Source organism: Bombus fervidus, chromosome 7 (assembly GCF_041682495.2).
Source record: "Bombus fervidus isolate BK054 chromosome 7, iyBomFerv1, whole genome shotgun sequence".
NCBI classification, from domain to species: domain Eukaryota; kingdom Metazoa; phylum Arthropoda; class Insecta; order Hymenoptera; family Apidae; genus Bombus; species Bombus fervidus.
In genome coordinates this window covers 14,406,711-14,424,274 of record NC_091523.1, presented here as the reverse complement: position 1 = coordinate 14,424,274, position 17,564 = coordinate 14,406,711, and the positions used below count along the sequence as shown (strand labels likewise).

Here is a 17,564-nt window from a genome sequence, read left to right as displayed (position 1 = left end):
CGTCATTATGAAAAGTGTATAACGAATGATACAAGAGAAAAACAAAAATAACATTTTTCATGTTTCACAGAGAAACAATTTAAAAACTCACTACGTTGCCAATCAATTTCGTATTGCCGATTTCTCTCTTTTTTTCAATTTAGCGTTAAACATATGTATATCGCTGTCAATTTGAATGAAACTCGCGTGCAGAATCTCTTATCAATTGTCCACTCGTATTCCATTGCGTATTAGTCACGTATTTTTGACCGCTCTTCAAACTATTATATAGATATAATCGAAAAAGAGGCTCCAAATGAAAAAAAAAAATGGTTATTCTGGATTTTCAATTTATTTTCGCATGTACGAAAAAAAGGTTCTTACCAAATTGTCCATTAGCCAAGTTCACGTACGTACTTGAACGCTTCTCAAAACCGATTTTCTCGAAAACGAGGCTCCAAACGAAGAAAAGATTATTCTACGTTCTCGATTCATTTTCACGTACAGACAGGGTCTCTTATCCTACAAGCGTATCGAATTGGAAATGAGCCAAATTCACAGTAGCACGACTGACCAGTTTGCAGATTTGATCTTCTCGGAAATGAAGCTTCAAATAGAAAAATTTTAATCTTCGCTTTTGTATGTAGAATTTTTCCTCTCGTGTTCAATCAGAAATTATCCAAGTCCGCGTGAACCTGACCCATTTTCAAACTCGATCTTCTCGAGAATGAACCTTCGAACAAGCAAATTCTATTCTACATTAACATTTTGCTTTAGTTAATTTCCTGTTTGATTGCTCTACCGTATCTTATATAACAGAGACGTAGAACAGGAAGTCTGGAAGAGGGAACTGGCGTTTCATAGCACGAAGTCTGGGAGTCGTGCCCGGGGGTTCGACCGATTATCGTAAAGCTCTCGCTGCAAATGATTCCATTAAATTAACCGACATCGTCTAAGTTTCTCGTGTTTCGCGGTTGAGTGTTCTGGCGGTGGGCACGCAGCGTCGAAATTGTTTATCATTAATGGCATTACGAAGCGGTGCCGGTGGCCTTAAAACGGCCGTCATAAATCGTGCGTGTACCCTGCGTTGTACATATATAGTGTAGTATACGTATACGCAAGTATCATGCCAAGGGAGTGGAACAACAGGCTGGTATAGCGATGATATCTCGTGGCAGCTGCAGCTGTACCGAAGAATGCACCGAGACTAAACGCGAGAAATCATCGAACCATCAGGCCGTGTGTCTGTTTTTCCTTTGGCCCTACCTTTTTTTCTATTTACTCTGATACGAACCAGGAAATTTCCGAACAATTAACGTTGTTACGTAGCTAACGGATTGATGAAATACCACATTAAATAAAATTCTTATTCGTTGACTCAATTTTTATTGACCATTGGTTCGGGACCGTGTTGTACAATTGAACTAATACCATCAGCAAAATTCTTCGAGTTACAAATTACCAATACGAAGTAACAACTTTGAAATAATAGAAATTGAATCTGTCACGAAAATCGTAATAATAAATGAGAGGTTTATAGTCTGAATATTCTATGAGACACTCGAAGTAAAGTATCTGTTACAATATTTAGTACATGACATAAATTTCTATTTAAATTCCATTTGTTTAATTACGTTCACAAAAATATAAAAATATATAAATATTTGCGATCTATTCGTAATTATGTAATAACGAGAACGAAGATCGTTGCACGAATTTACCAAGATCAAAGCACGAAAATTTCATCGTTACTGGCTTCAATTTGGCAGACATTTGATGCAAGCATGTATATATAGGTTGACATGCAAACAGGCGAATTCTTATTTGCGCGTAACTCGCGGATACAACGGGCAGGACTTAAAATTAGACGCATCCCCGACATACTTTGCGCCGCTACGTGATCCGACGTGAAAAGCCAGTGCATTGCGTAACAGCGGATATTCCGTGTCAGTTAAAATCCACTGGCCCGGGCGGAGAGGAAGCTTTGTTACAAATACAACGCAAAAGTATAACAGGCGGATGTCTGCTTATTTAGCATCGGGATTGTACAGACGAAATTAATATGGATCCTGAAAATCATTAACATAGACCAATTGTTATTATGAAATGTTTCGTTTCGAAAATTTTGTAGATATAATCGAGAAATCGAAGTAGCGAGCAACGTAGATTTCTAATATGAACAGAAGCGCCACTTTGTTAACCCGGATACTTATATTATTTGTTATTTCAGCGCTACGAATGTTTCCTTTTATTAACGCAATTTTAACCTCCGTAGTTTCAACCTGTGGACTTTCAACGTTTACTTTACTTTAAAAGTTTAAAGGGAGAATAAATGATGGAAAATACGTCGGATTAGTTACATTTATTTATTTATTTATTATTTAATTATATTTCGAAAATAGGACATTCTCTCTTTTATATTCAAAATTCAATTCTTCGTATGTGCTTTGTAAACATATCCAATTGCATAAACATCTGACCGCTTGTAACATTCGTGGCCACATTTTTCATAGAATTTGCATCCTTTCCAGGTAGAATAATTACTTTTTAATTTCTACCATTTACATCGTTTACTATTTAAACTGCACTGTAAGTATCATAACAGAAGCAAAATTGAAACGGAAGAAGTTAAAGGCAAGTATAAAGACTCGAAACTCGGCGCGGAAACTAAGGAGCGACGCCTGAGGTCTTCGTAACGACGCAACGTAAAGAAAATGTTGGCTAAATAATAAAAAAGGAAAACAACGTCGTTGCCGGTGTAGGATAGCTTGCTCGGCGGTCGTAATCGTATCGTGCAAGTTATACAACTCGTACCTAGTTACCGTCCTCATAAATCTTGGCAAAAATTCAAGAGAGGGTGTACCACGATTTATGGAATTAGCAGTGTAATATTTTATAACCGTCGGACGAAAAGATTGTTAGACTCGAACAAACGTCGCTCGATCTTGGGGATGAGCGAAGCTATGACGATACTATTACAACGTAACTTCGTCAAAAAGAATACACTTTCTAATCGCTACAAATTCTTATTTATCGTATGTTATAGGACGAAAAAGATTTGAAAAAACTGTCAAGAATAATATAACAATTTTTACATCTTAAATTGTATTACGCACAATGTAATTATTAAATATTATTAAGTACGACAAGCGAAGATATACTGAGAAAATACACAAGTATACAGATAGGAAATCGGATGACGCGTAATTTATGAAAGTTGCTTCTGAACGTTCATTCTCATTATTATCAAACACATCGTTATTATGCAGGAGAATTCATTCTGACAACTTGTAACTGGTGGCTTATAAAATTTCACCAATAATATTGGCTCAATCGTGTAAGAAGATTGTGAACAATAATATTGAGAATATAAGAAGAATTGATCTTCCGAGGGGCTTAATTATACTTCGATGTAGATTCGGAAACACTGCCCTCCCTAATACCTTCCTCCAAAACTACGTAATCTCTGTTACCCTCCAACATCGCAATAATAATTCTTGCCAATACGATTTAACTTATCCGTCAGAGAATGGCGAGAAGGAAATGAATTTTCTGCTCCATCGACCGTCAGATGGGGAGCGAAACGTGGTAAAAGAATGACCGTGGAGCGCCGTTAGACACTCGTCTCTTTATTTGCTCTCCGAATTCATAATCTCTCGAAGAAGATAAGTCAGCATCGCGTCTCAGGAAAACGAACGCACAAAGGTCTTAAAGCCCTTCGGGAGACGAGTAAAAGGGAGCTGCGGGGGCGTTTGTGGGAGACATCGGTGTCCCTCGAAGAATTCCAGAAAACCTGTCCAAACGAGGCTTTTAAGCTGACTGGGACGAATGTCGCGCGTGCATAGTTAGCGGTCGGCCTCGAGGAACAGACGAAATCCAGCGCTCCTCTAATTGAGCAAGCTAGATAAAAACGACGCGGCTAGTCTTTTTATTTTCGGCTCGGCTTGATCGAACCGAAAATGGCCCGCTTATGGTTGGAACCGAGTCCTATAACTCGACGACGTTCGATCCATTGCTCTGCTGGCTTTGTACAGTAGGATAACACAAGAAGTATGTTCCGCGTTATTCGAATAGCATTGTTTGAATTTATTATTCGCATTTTACGTCGTATGGGAGCCAGGGCGCAAAAAGTTGCAATTAAACGAAGAGTTCTTTTAATACAGCAGTGGCGCATGAAATGTATTCGAGCATTTGTAGATACCTTTAATGTGTGAGGTGTGTTATACACTTTGAACCTTTTTATCGGTATTTTTTATCAGTGTTTTATCAGACTCTACATTTCGTTTTTATGCCATCAAGTTTTAATATGCTTGCATTTAATTTAGTTAATGGGTAAATGCTATAATAAAATAAATACGCCGGTGTGTCAATACTTTTTGCAGCCTCTATATGTTCTTTACTCGTACATGTCTCTGTACGCATTATTTTCTCTTTTCCAAATCGCTTTATAGGAAGCAGTAACAACTTTTTGATCGCGTTGTACGTGGTCCTGCCGTTCTGGCAGACCACCCAGGATTCACGTTCGACGGGAACCACGCGACAGAATGCCGATCGCCACGACTCGAGCTATTCATCGCGCGTAACCATCGACATGTTGGAAAAATACGATGGCGCATAATCTCGTCTGCTCGCGGAGAAAGTCTCCGCTCTTACGCACTTGACTTCACCGATTGTAAATATCTCCGCTATTCGAAACTTATGTGTATGTAAATAATATTCAACCGAACACGTCATAAATATTCCATCGCGAATACTAATCGTAAATTACGTTTATGTTCCTCTCGAGAGGTCGCAGCTTGAGAATCATCTACTTTTGTTTCTCTTTCTTGTCGCGCGAACTCACTTCTCTGATACTAAAACTCCATCATAAAATGATCTTGCGCTGATATCTTTCTTATATTTTCAAGCTTTTGATTTGAGAAACATTTTGTTCTGTTAACTTTTCAGCCTCCTGTCACGACTAATTGCAAGATCGATTGCTCTTCGACGTTGAAACTGGAACAGAGAATATACCTGTGTCGTTCAAGTTCATCCATAATTAGATTACTCTATACTTATGCACCGTATCGTACAAAGATACAAAATATAATCCACCTATGGTATCTACGAATCTACGATATAATACGGGATTTACGACTCCGTGGCCGAAATACGTGGCCGCCTTCGGCATCGGGACTATGATAAAATAATAAATCGCTGCCCCCTCGAGCAGCTTCCACGCAGTGAGATATTTCGGAGTTGTTCGATGCTAGAGCCACCGGGATTCAAGAGCATCGCGGAGAAATATACTGACTTAAGAAAGTATTTAGAGACTTTTACCATAGAAAATTTTCATATACACATTATATATCTTGTGCGTGTTATATAAAATATTGTAAAATTTTGTCAACATCGTAACGAGACACGACTGTAGCGATTATATTGGTAAAACTTGAAACCAATTTGAAAATGTATATAACGATTACAAAATATGTATTGCAAGCATGTATTTGATAAAAAAAAATTGGTAGACGCTGTATTTATGTAGTTTAAATAATTGTCTGATCTCTGCGAAATATACGTACACTTACACTAAATATCGTATACTAAATAACATACTACGTATATCTACTCTGTACGCTTTATACACCTATATACTTTCAAATTGGTTTCAAACTTAACCAATATAATCATGTTACTCGGGTCGCATTACGGTGCTAATGAAATTTCAAAACGTTTCGTAAAACACACATAATATGTTCATGTGTACAGAGTTCCTCTAAGTATTCAGATATATGGTATACAGTATGTACCAATATCGACTTGGATTCGAAGCATTCCTGGCCGGATTTTTCTACGAAGATATATAGCGTAATGCGTAGGTGCGGTTTCGTTCTGTCAGCCCCGAAAAGAACCGGCCCGATGAACGTCGTAGATAAAAGAATATCGATTAACCGTTGATGCAAACCCTTTTTCGATCGTGGCTATTTCGAAAATTTACGGCTCCATGCGATGAGATAGAAAGGTTTTATAATTTTTGCAATATGTGCTCGCGTGAAACGTTAGGATATATGACAGGGAACTATTTCTTTCCGGTCAAAAACAAATCCCGGTTATATTAGGCTGTAACGTATGAAATGCCCGTTTGAACGCTTCATATCCTTTGCGTAGATTGCCTGCAGTATGGTTTATGTAGAAGTAAAGGTTGATTTATGTTTTTCCATTCCCTGTATCGTTTATATATTATAGCGCTGCAAAGTCTTCGATATTCTATCTGCAACGAGAACTACATATTCTTCCTGAATATTCTACTTCGAATGAATATATACCTATAAAATTTTAGTTACATATCTATTTTAAAAGTCATTCTGCATAGATTATATTAATATAGTTCTTGAACACATAAATTGTTTTATTGTAGAGTATAATACATTGCTAAGGCGGATATTATTCGTCGTTGGATTTTGTAATTTTCTTCTAGAGGTACCAGCAGCTCTGGAAATAAAGAACGAGGTGAATCCACGAAGATTTTATAAAATCTAGAATAATAGTATTTTTTCAGAAGTGGTATTGGAAATATTATATCTCGATAGCAGAAGTATGTCAATATTTATCTTGGTGAAAAGCAAAAGCATACCTATTTCGTCCAAAGAAAACAGATATTTCACATGTTGGACTTGATACTTTCTAGAGAGACTTACACGAGTAGGATGAGATTATGACCCTAAATTTGGACTACTGCTTTGATTCATCGAGCTCCCTGGAGATTCCCTGAATCTATGTATACCGTCGCAAACTATACCATACACTAGGGAAATTTTAACGTTATAGGATAACATTAGTAGCTACGAATAATCTTTAATTTCTTAATCGTTAAAATAAATAAAAAGAAAAAATGGAAAAGCAATGAAATTATGTGCTAATGAGAAACAAATTTAGATACCGATGCAACATTATACTCGTATAATTAACCTAGATACGATTGGCAGATAATTAACTATATAATTAACGCATTCGTTACTATGTATCACATATATATGACACATTAATTTCAGCCGAGGTATCAGCTTCGTACAAAATTTTATTTCAATTTTGGATCAAATAAATTAATGAAATATTATCTATGTATATTCAGCACAAATGTTTCTGTATGGTTCAAAGAACAACGAACTACACTTAGACTGTTATTCCAGCACGTTCCAAAACTTAGTTGTTTTAGTTCTCAGCATAGATCCAAAGAAAGGGAAGAATAAAAACATTGTGCTTCTAAAAGAAAACAGTCCGTCCACGTATAGTAGAGCAAAAAGAGGTACAGTACTACAACAAAATTCTATTAAGTCAGTATAAGAATAATATTATTCCACGGTATATTTGTACAATGTTTATACAACGATTTAATAATACAATAAGACATTTGGAGCAAAAAACTATAAATACTAAATAAAAATATAACTAAATAAAAAACTATTCCACGAAAAGACATTACGAAAATCTGCTAATTCTCCACGAATTTACATTATTTCAAGAGAATAGAAACAAACGAAAAAATTCTAGCACGATTATCGCCGGTAACAATAAAGTACGATCTCACGTGTGCATCTTTCGTAGGACGGATAATGGCCAGGAACGTTTCGTTCGTCGAACACACGTGTCTAGAAACTTGGTCATTGCACGAACACAGACCACACTAACCGCGTACACTGCACATTCCTGGATACCGTAAATATCGCGCGTCCACCGATATTTACGTGGACGTTGTCCGTATATCTCCTAGTGCTTTCCACCGTTGCTCCCGCGGGAGAGACGATTGGCGTCGCTACCGCGTTGTCACTGGTCGGTCGAACAAAAATTCCCCGGAATCAAGGCAGCGAAAAAATAAGAGGAGAAAAATAGAAACGAAATACAGAAAAGGAGAAACGAAAAAATAGATAAATCGTCGTGGAGAAAAGATACCGAAGGGCACGGACGGTTATCGACGACGTTCGACGTTGTGTACCGACTGTTTGTAGGCGGTGACCGTATCTGTACTATGACCGAATTCGATGGAATTCGAACTTCGATATTGGCGGAATAAAACGTACTGACGTATCAAAGACGTCATGGTTATATACGCCATTATGATATCGTCGTTCTATCCATCATATACCTACATCGTGAATAAATTGCACAGAATACACATAATATTAAAAAATATATACGATATTCAGAGTGTCTATGTATATTTTCATAGGCGCAATTAAAGAAACAGAATTGAGATAGATATTCGTTTTGATTGTTAAAATTAACGACGAAGATTATACGCTATATTACAATACGTTATTACAATCTTTAGAAGCGGAAATGTACATATCACAAAAGGAAGAACTATTTTTGACTAGATATTGCACGTCCCTGAAATCTGTTCTAAATCCTTATGATCCGTAATACATGTGAATCGAATTGTTGCCGAAAATCCTAAACTTCAATCGCTAACCGATTTCATGGCCTCGTTTTACTGCTTCCATTTACTACACTTTTAATCGAACGAATTAATTGAACTTAGACATGTTGATTGTATCTCGTGGGGAAATGGTAACTTTCACAATGGCGCATACAGGTTTAGTATGTACACGGAGATGGCTTAACGAGTTTAGCATAGGGTGAAATACGATTAGCCGAAAAGCCAACTGCGAATCACTTACTCCGTGCAGGTTTATTTGACAGAAAAACGAATAGGCAAATTCTGTTGGCTCTGAGCGCGTGAACGCGCGAGAGAAAGCACGTATTCAACCGCGTTTTATCCCTTATGCACCCAGCATTGCGGTGATTAATTAAAGATTAACAGAACGTGCAGAAGTTGAGCGTCGACTGGTTTATTTTTGTTTCAGTTATCTGGATTGGTAGTGGGCGGAATCGGTATCTGGACGGTGATTTCGAAGCACAACTACGTGTCCCTGATGACGACCTCGACGTACCCGGCGCTAGCTTACGCTTTGATCGTCGCAGGTGTCCTGGCTGTGGTCGGTAGCTGGCTCGGATGCGGCGGTGTAACCTCTGAAAATAGATGCGTTCTTCTTATAGTAAGTAATCGAAGGATATTTCTATTTTTCCGCGAAACACTGATGAATGCTCTTTCGACTCGATCGACCTCTGCTGGTTTGAATCAATCGTTATCTCTTTCAGCATATATCATATGATTGAATACGTTGTAAGTGATCATTTATTGGTATGCTTGTAGTATGTACTGGACGGATATCTTTATTTTTCCATGAAGCACTGCGAAAATATAAAAATCTTATTAAATATTAACTGTACAATTATTTCTTGTTTTTGCAATAAATATTTTAAACTCGTAGGTTTGATCGCAACGTGAAAAGTGTACGAGCATTCCATTGCACGTATGTTATATTCGTACGTTTATATTCATTTCTTCGTTCGATGTACGCGATTTTACAAGGTTTTAGTAATTAATCATTGCACGAGTGCTTTCTATGTCGACTGTAAGTAATATCAAAAACTCAGTCCACAAAGTCGGTACCAAAAGCTGTCGTGAAAAATGAAATGTCGGATAACGAAGTTCAACCTCAACCAGCTAACATCAATTCCTGTCTAGCAGAATTGACTCGTAAGATTATTTAATTCACCGTAAGAAAACCGCTTTACGGCGTCTGAATCCATTTTAGCCAATAATCTTGACAGAGTCGATCGAATCGGAAACGGTTCTCGTGCGTCTCCGTAAGATTCATCGCTTTGTCGAGAACATGTAACACCGTTGATGGGTAGCACGGTGTCTCTTATCGATCATGCGCTTCCGTGCCGGCCATTTATCAGGGTGCCACTATTGTCTGATTAATTAATTCTCCGGTCTGGGTAAACGCGCCTAGCCGAGAGAGATAGAGGCAAAGATAAAGCAGAGGATGATATAGAAGGTTGGAATGTTAGAGAAACCAGCCACTCTAGCTATCGTTTTCGGAATTGCCTATAACCTTGGTAGCAGATGCTCTTTGGTTAATAGAACAATCGTTCACGAAACTTTCTCGAATGCTCTATTCGAAGCTAGGAAAAGCTTACTAGTTTCATACATAACTAAGTATCGTAGAGCTTCACGTAGTTTCGTCTAAGAAACGATCTTTTCTTTTTAACGCTGCTGTATGCACCAAATTGCAGCTGTGTAGGATACAACTTACTGCATTTTTTATTTCTATACGGGATGAGTCCATTGGAATGCATGCATTTACAATGATAAGTAGTTACAGGATACAGAGATCTAGAGAAAGATTAAAGTAAAATATAGATGAAAGAGATTAGCTGTAACGGTGAGCTTAAGGCCAAGATGGCGCTTTACAATCGAATCGCAGGAATTCGAATCCCTAGGGAAGAGCTGAAAATCTTCGAATAGTGTGGAAATAAAGGTTTCGGAGAAAGGCAATTTCAACTTTTAAATGTAAATCATTTATTTTCAAAAATAGATAACACTTTACGTTATACCTAGAAGGGTCAAGAGCACAGTGAGTGTACATAGAAATACAATTTTTTATTTTAAGGTGTACATATGTATATACCTATTATCTTGAATTGTAAAATTGTAAATGTTTCTATTAAATTCGTAAATTATGTTACAGAGTTGAACGACATATTATTCTTCCATATTATCTGACACGATACTAAGATGGCTTAATAATTCTTGAGGATTATTTTCATACTGATGCCCGAATTAAGTGTTGCCGCTTTCATATCGATAAAACGAAGAGGATCGTCTTTCCCTTTGAATTTCAGTCACCGTGTCAAAGATCCGGCACGAGTTAAAACGTCACGATTTAGCATTGGAGATCGGAAAAGAAAACACATTGTAAGCCGAATATTACGCGATCTCGATTCTATCATGAATTCATCTCATTGTCGTTTTGTCCTCCATTTCATTACCTTTTCGTTTCTCCGTGTTTCCTCTCTTTTTCGTTTTAAAACTTTTCGAGGAAAAATTCCATTTATGATGTAAGCGTTCGAATGGAAGACGGAAGAAAAGGATATTCACGATGGTAATTAAAATGGTTCGCCACCATTGAGAGGGACGTTCTCGCCGAAGCATTTAAAAAAAGATTTCTCGAAGTTCCGTTTCCGGGGCAGCTTCAATGCCCATCTACGAGCTCCGTTTCTTTCTCGGCTGTGGAGCTGAACTTCCCTTTGACTTGCATCGCTGCCTCCGACATTATTGCTCCAGGCACGGAGACTTTGTCTGCTGTTAAAGCTCGCTTCCTCGATGAAAATGAAGGAATGGCGTAGGGGAAGAGATTGCTTGAAAGACTGCTCGTTTACATTATACCATCGATTTTGACCGATGCTATGAAGCCTGTAATTTTATTCTATGTGTTTCCTATAACGTATGAAATCGGTTAAAGAATTGACAATGATATGTTTTAATAATAATATATTGTTTTAATAATATCATTTTTCATTAATTTAATTCAATTATCATATGGTAACACCACACGAGAAAGAATGCATAATACCACCGTTCATTTCAGATCTGACTTTAAAGGGATTTACGAAAGGATACACAGTACTATGCAATAGTCCTATGCCATTTATCAAACAGGAAGTTTGTAGTATTTCGAATAAATTGTTTGCGTCTTTGATCTACTTTCATCTCATATATCATTCTAAATCGGTCTATCCGTATCTTATAACATTAATTTAGGACTTAGGATTAGAATTGTGATTTGAGTATCGTTACGAGATCGTTATCCGTGGATGGTGTAAGGATTTTCCACAGTATATACTGCATAGCACTTCTTCAAGTTTACTTTTTCAATCTTTTTAATTTGAAAAGATAGTTATTAAAGTTACGAGTAAACGGAGCTTATCGTCGTTACATAGTTCGAAGATTCTAAACCGGCTGCTTATCTACCAGTGAAATAAATCTTAGCTATATGTAGATCGCGCTACTTTTTGTACTCTGCATAAAATACACCTACCACTATAAAGAAATCCCATCCACGTAGTAACACGTAATAAAATACTTAATCACAAGGTCGATTTCGCCTTGAACGCATAGTCGATTGCCTCCGACATTATCGCTTGAACTCCTCGGCAAAGTCTCCCCTTGTTGATCGCGACGTTCGCGATCCAATGGCGGTTCTATCGTCAAAGCTAAATGTGCTAAAGTAAAACAAATAGATAGAGAGAACGCTGTTAAAAATATCCAGATTTTTCCACGGAGAAGATCAGTCGTTACGGTTGATACGGTACCAAGGATATTTTCTACGGAATTGCATCGAAAGCTCAGATTGCGTTGAAGTTCGATCAGCGGAACCGAAGGCGATTTTCTCTTATGAGCAAAGGAAAAACAGATAAAGAAACGAAAAAATAGAGAAAGGAACGAAAAAAAAGAATCACTTTAAAAGCTTCCTTGTTTTCTTGCGCTCCAACGACATAATTCACCGAGAGAGGATATGCCGTCACACGCAGTCTGGCAGCTTAATGGACTTTAATACGTATTCACAATATCTCACCCATGTTTGCAAAATTTATATTTTCTTCGTTTTGTAAGTATTTGAGCACTTTCAGTGCCAAAGATTTTTCGGTTTGAGATTTTCGTTTAATAAATTTTCAGAATAGTTCGAAGAAAATAGTTTTGCCTTATGTTTCTTTACACTTTCTTTAAACCAAACGGAAGTATAAAAAGCCAAAGAGTATTTCGAATATTTAGATACCTAGCTAGTAATACTCTCTTAATTATGTTAATAAAAATATGAATATACGCAAACATTCGCAATGTATTATTATTATGAATACAGAAATTCGTAGAAACCAAGAATTAAGTAGCAGGAAATGACCAAAATCATCCGCTTCCTCCTGTCAGAATTTTCCCAGTCGAATTGCCATTCTCCAACATTGTATATCGACGTATTTACAATTCATTACATTTCCAGCGCTCTACATCGCGTGCTTTCATATCGCGTATTCTCTTTTATCTAATACGCTTTTCCTGTTACGATATTATATTATTGAATAAATAATTAAACTCTATACAAAGTTCCGTAGTTTGAAATAACCATATGTTTCAATGCAAAGTTTCGTCCTTCGAACCTGTCCGTTGTTTCTCTATCTGAAAACTAGCGTTCCCTGCTAAGCTATAAATTGTGCTTAAGCGAGAATTAGCGTAGCACCGCTCTGGTATCTCGCGCTACCATTGAGCCTGCAACCTTCGTGGACTGGCTCATGCTTAATTCCACATAAATGATAGTTAAATTCCACTAACAACCCTTGCAAACCGCAGAGAGATCTGTGAGAACAGATTCTTCTTAATTTGACTCTCCACTTGTTCAAATCGATTGGCGAAGATTATGATTATTTAACGAAAAGTCACTTTAGTCTTCCCCTATGGAGTCTTTGATTTTGTTGGGAACGATGCAGGAATAGTTTCCGATACTATTTCGTTCGTCGCGCTCCTTCGATGATACGCCATTCTCACGGCGCTAAACGACAAATTGTCATCGTTAGCCGATGTTACACGACAACGTAGAAATTTATCGCTGTTCATTCGATGCTCTTAGCGTGTACGCGTTGTATCTACTGTAACCTAAAGTAACATTTACGAGGCTAACGTTTCCGCTGAGTAATAACAGCCGCTATACGCTTCTATGATAAATACATCTTCGCGATTCTCCTATTTTTACTAACGTAACCGCGATTTATATCCAACTATCAATATATTTGTCATCTTTTCAGTACTGTCATACATATAGTTGACTATACGTATAAAGTTTCTAATAAAATTTTAGTTCCTACAATTTCGCTTATCAACGCAAGCTTAACTTGCGACTAAATTTCGTATAATTTAGTGTTGCTTTTACATAACTATAAAAATTCCACAATGTGAAAATGAAACGCACAGAATCCAGTAAAAATACATATCATTGTAAAATAAGGATATACCCCAATACTTTTTCTAGCCACCGTATTCTTTTGATATATTCATCACGTGCTGCGAGTAGTACAAACCCACACAGTTGATTAAATGCAGTTTCTAGCAAAATCTCAAGCTCTGTAATTTCCCTCTTCACCGAGTTCTCTGATAAATACCTATCTGCCTCCTAATCTTCCATTCCTCCCAGGCGATCACGTCACAAATCTCATCAGGAATCCGTCAAATCGATTCAACCTTCAAACTCCATTGTATAATCGTATAATCGGTTGTGTAATTTACTATGTATAATCTAATGCTCTTATCAAAGCTACCAACAATTACCCGTCGAACAGTGATCATAATCACGGCGAAGGTCACATTCGATCGAACGATACGCCTAATTCACGATCGCTATGTCCCAAAGGATATCGATGTTTGCGTGTATCACGGATACCGCGCGCTTCGAGATCATTAAGCAATAATTAGCAAGCTCGCGTATTAACGAGACGCGGCGCGTTTCAATTAGTATCCATGACCATAGTAGCGGTCGATTTTTTTTTTTTTTTATGCCAGTAAATGACGTATCGCGGCACTGGCATCGGCGGACAAGTCTCGACGCCTCGGACTGGTTTCGAACCAGTTCCACTCGTCGTTCCGAGCACCGATCCGAACGCTTCGGGCGAGACCACATTACTTCCTAAGTATCCAACGGCCGATCGCGCCACTTACGACCAATTTATGCTCGAACGAACGCGTACGAGTAAGAAAATCGAGGTACGGACTCGAAGTTCATCGATTACCCGTCGATTTGCCGATTTCCAGCCACCTCTGCACGTTCCTCCCTAAGCACTTTCTGCTTTATCATTGCGACCGTTTCTTCGAATCGTTTCCTCGCTGATCGATAGAGTCTTTTTGTTGAAATTGTCTTTTCCTCGTGATGTACATACTCGTTGATAAATCTCTAGCGAATACGCAACAGAATTACTAGTGAGAATTACTAGTTTTGCAAAGAAGCACCTACAATATCTAAAATACGATGTAAGATCGGATAATCAATTTGAGATGTATCGTTCGAATCTCAGGTAAAAGAGCGGGAAAGAAGCGAAATTGACTTGTACCTTTATAATTGTTTTTTTTTTTTTTTAATTATTTATTTGAATTTTACAATTTGTCCAGAAGGACATTTGGTATATATCTTAGTGAATAAAAAATAAAAATAAAAATATAGCATGTGGGTGGCTACCCCCAGCGGGGTACCATCGTCGTGTTTGCTAAATTATATCCTTTGTGACCTTTATAATCGTGCGCAAAAGACAGCAGCGTAAAGGATATTAGCTTACCTACCCTGTTAGCGAAAATTTGACTAATACTCAGTTGCTCGCTGAGAAATGAGAATATCAAACATATTAGGGTATTTATGGCAAATGGGATGGAATAAAAAGTTATTAGAAACTTCTTAAAATCTTTGCGGTTTTGTTTTATTTCTTGGGATATGAAGAGTCTATACTTTGCATGTTTTGATATAAAAATACCGTGTGAATCAGGAAGATGAAAAAGTCCTCGAAAAATCCTCAAAAATTCTTCATCGGGATCTATTCCATAACTTGTACCACTTTTTTGTAATTCACAATGACTCTCTCTCTTTCTCTCTCTCTCTTTCTGCAATCAATATTCAAATGACGGTAAAAGTTGGACGATAGGTCGATAGGCGAAGGAGGATGCGAGGCGAGGCTCGTTAAAGACGCCGTTTTACGCAGGAAGGACGTAAAAGGAGATACTCGAAGGATCATAGACGATATCTCCTTGTTAAAACGTGTCCATGTCGCGGTGTAACGAGCCCGTCTCTCGATAGCGAATCTAGGGATCGTTGGTTGCTCCGTTTACCTTCGACACGCATGAAACTAAGATATCCGTGATTACGGTTAACCCTATACGGATAGAAAATATATCGCGACTGCCTTATCCGGCTCTTTTATATTTACTTGCATGAAATACTCTCGGCGAGGAGATAAGTGCGCGCTGGTTAATCCAGTTGGCCGGAGGAAACCATGCGGTAGCAGCGTTAAGAGACAAAAGCGGAGGATATCCTTTCGCAGAATCGGGACCTCATTACCGAGATACGTACGAATAACCGCCTCTTCTGGCCTCTGTTCGTCCGTAATGGTAAACGGTTTGAGAGTTGGGCGAAGCTTATTGTAGAAGATCAGTGATTCGAACATTACGTTGGCGTTGAATCTGGAGCGTAACATTGGAGCGTTGCACAAACAAAGGGAATTTTAAGTGATTTTAATTAGAACATTTTAATCCGAAATGAACAACCCGTGATTTTCCTCTGATCGTAAAAGATCGGTGATTCGAGAGTTTGCTTAAACAGAAAGAATTTTAAGTAGTTTTAAATTTTCATTTGACAATTTAACGTTACAAGTACGAGGATGTTTAAAAAAACGATTAATTCAAGATTTTTCAGGGCTATTTTATACATTTGTAACGGTGTATTTTTACAGATGATTCTTTGTAAAATATTTACATATATAGATAGATAGATAGATAGATAAAAGCTTCTTCTTCGTGCTACAACATCTGGATAGTCATATGCTGCTCGAATAAAAATCAACGCATTATGCAACCATTTTGCAGACCACATCGCGTGTCCGATACTTCACGTACGGTTTTACAACCGTGTCGTTGAAAATTCTTATATAATACTTTATATATTTTGCATTTCCTTTATATTTGCGAACTTTATATTTTAGTCGACAGTTCTAACATTGAAGAAAATTAGGTCAGTCTTTGAGTACTTTGCAGTACTATGGTTAGAGGGAATATTTTCAAGAATTTTCTTCTTTGCCTTCCAATTTCCTTTGAAATAATATCGTTTGGATGTAACTCGAACGTACGACAATCGAAGATGATAAATCAAGATTATGTTATAATCAGTATTGTTATGCCACATATATCGCTTTAATCTGCTAATCAGAAAAGACAAGTTAACTCGAAATATTAATTATTATTTTCAGCCACGATATCGTCAGCTAGTGTGTTTTAGGATCCAGGAAGGCATCTCTCGTCTCTAATATTTGTCTGGAAATCTCACATCTTTTTGCGAATTCTCTTGTTCTCGACGATTCGACCATTTTAGATTTAATGTTCTTTTAATTACACACCGGTAGCTGAACGAGCCAGTTTAGCATCGTCGAGATCTTCTTGCGCCGGATTATTTCGTACCTCTCTTAGGAGACTTGGACACGTTGGATTCCTGTGCACGATGTTCTCAAGGGGTTGCAAATCCTCTCGCCAGCACGCGTCGTCACCATTAGGGTCCGCTGAACTAGGTGTTTTTAGAACAAACAGGAGCGCGTAATCTATGCTTTGCTCGTTCAGAATTATTCATATAGTATGCAAAAGATGGCATATTTATTTTACATCTGTTACATCTTATTATTTAAAAAGTTTATTATTCTCGGTTCGTTTACTTGTCGATAAATAAAGCAAAATAAAATAAGAAGGTCCTTTGATCTTAATTTTTCGTGATATTATATCTGAATAACATCGATGTATCGTTAATGCAAATGTATTAAAAATATTCATATACTTACGAACGAAATACTGAAAAGATTTCGATAAGAACATCTGCGAACAGTGCGTTTATGACCATCAACGAAATTCACATACTAAACGAAACAACCGGCAACAAATTTAAAGAAGCGAAGACCAGCATCGA

At 37.5% G+C, this 17,564-nt stretch overlaps 1 protein-coding gene and 1 long non-coding RNA gene across 5 annotated transcripts in view; one reads left to right on the top strand and one right to left on the bottom strand.

The window, feature by feature from the left end:
• The window catches only part of LOC139989095 (CD151 antigen), a 90,429-nt gene that overhangs the window by 63,114 nt on the left and 9,751 nt on the right, over window positions 1-17,564 (top strand). For all 4 annotated transcript variants that reach the window (XM_072007037.1, XM_072007041.1, XM_072007038.1 and 1 more), the window contains one exon: window positions 8,826-9,017. In XM_072007037.1, coding sequence (XP_071863138.1) covers window positions 8,826-9,017 — 192 coding nt within the window. The remainder of the gene's footprint in view (window positions 1-8,825; window positions 9,018-17,564) is intronic.
• LOC139988990 (uncharacterized) lies at window positions 5,351-8,078 on the bottom strand. The gene is made up of 3 exons (XR_011800245.1): window positions 7,550-8,078; window positions 6,596-6,766; window positions 5,351-6,497 (listed from the first exon to the last, which is right to left on the bottom strand). It is a non-coding gene; the product is annotated as an uncharacterized lncRNA (long non-coding RNA).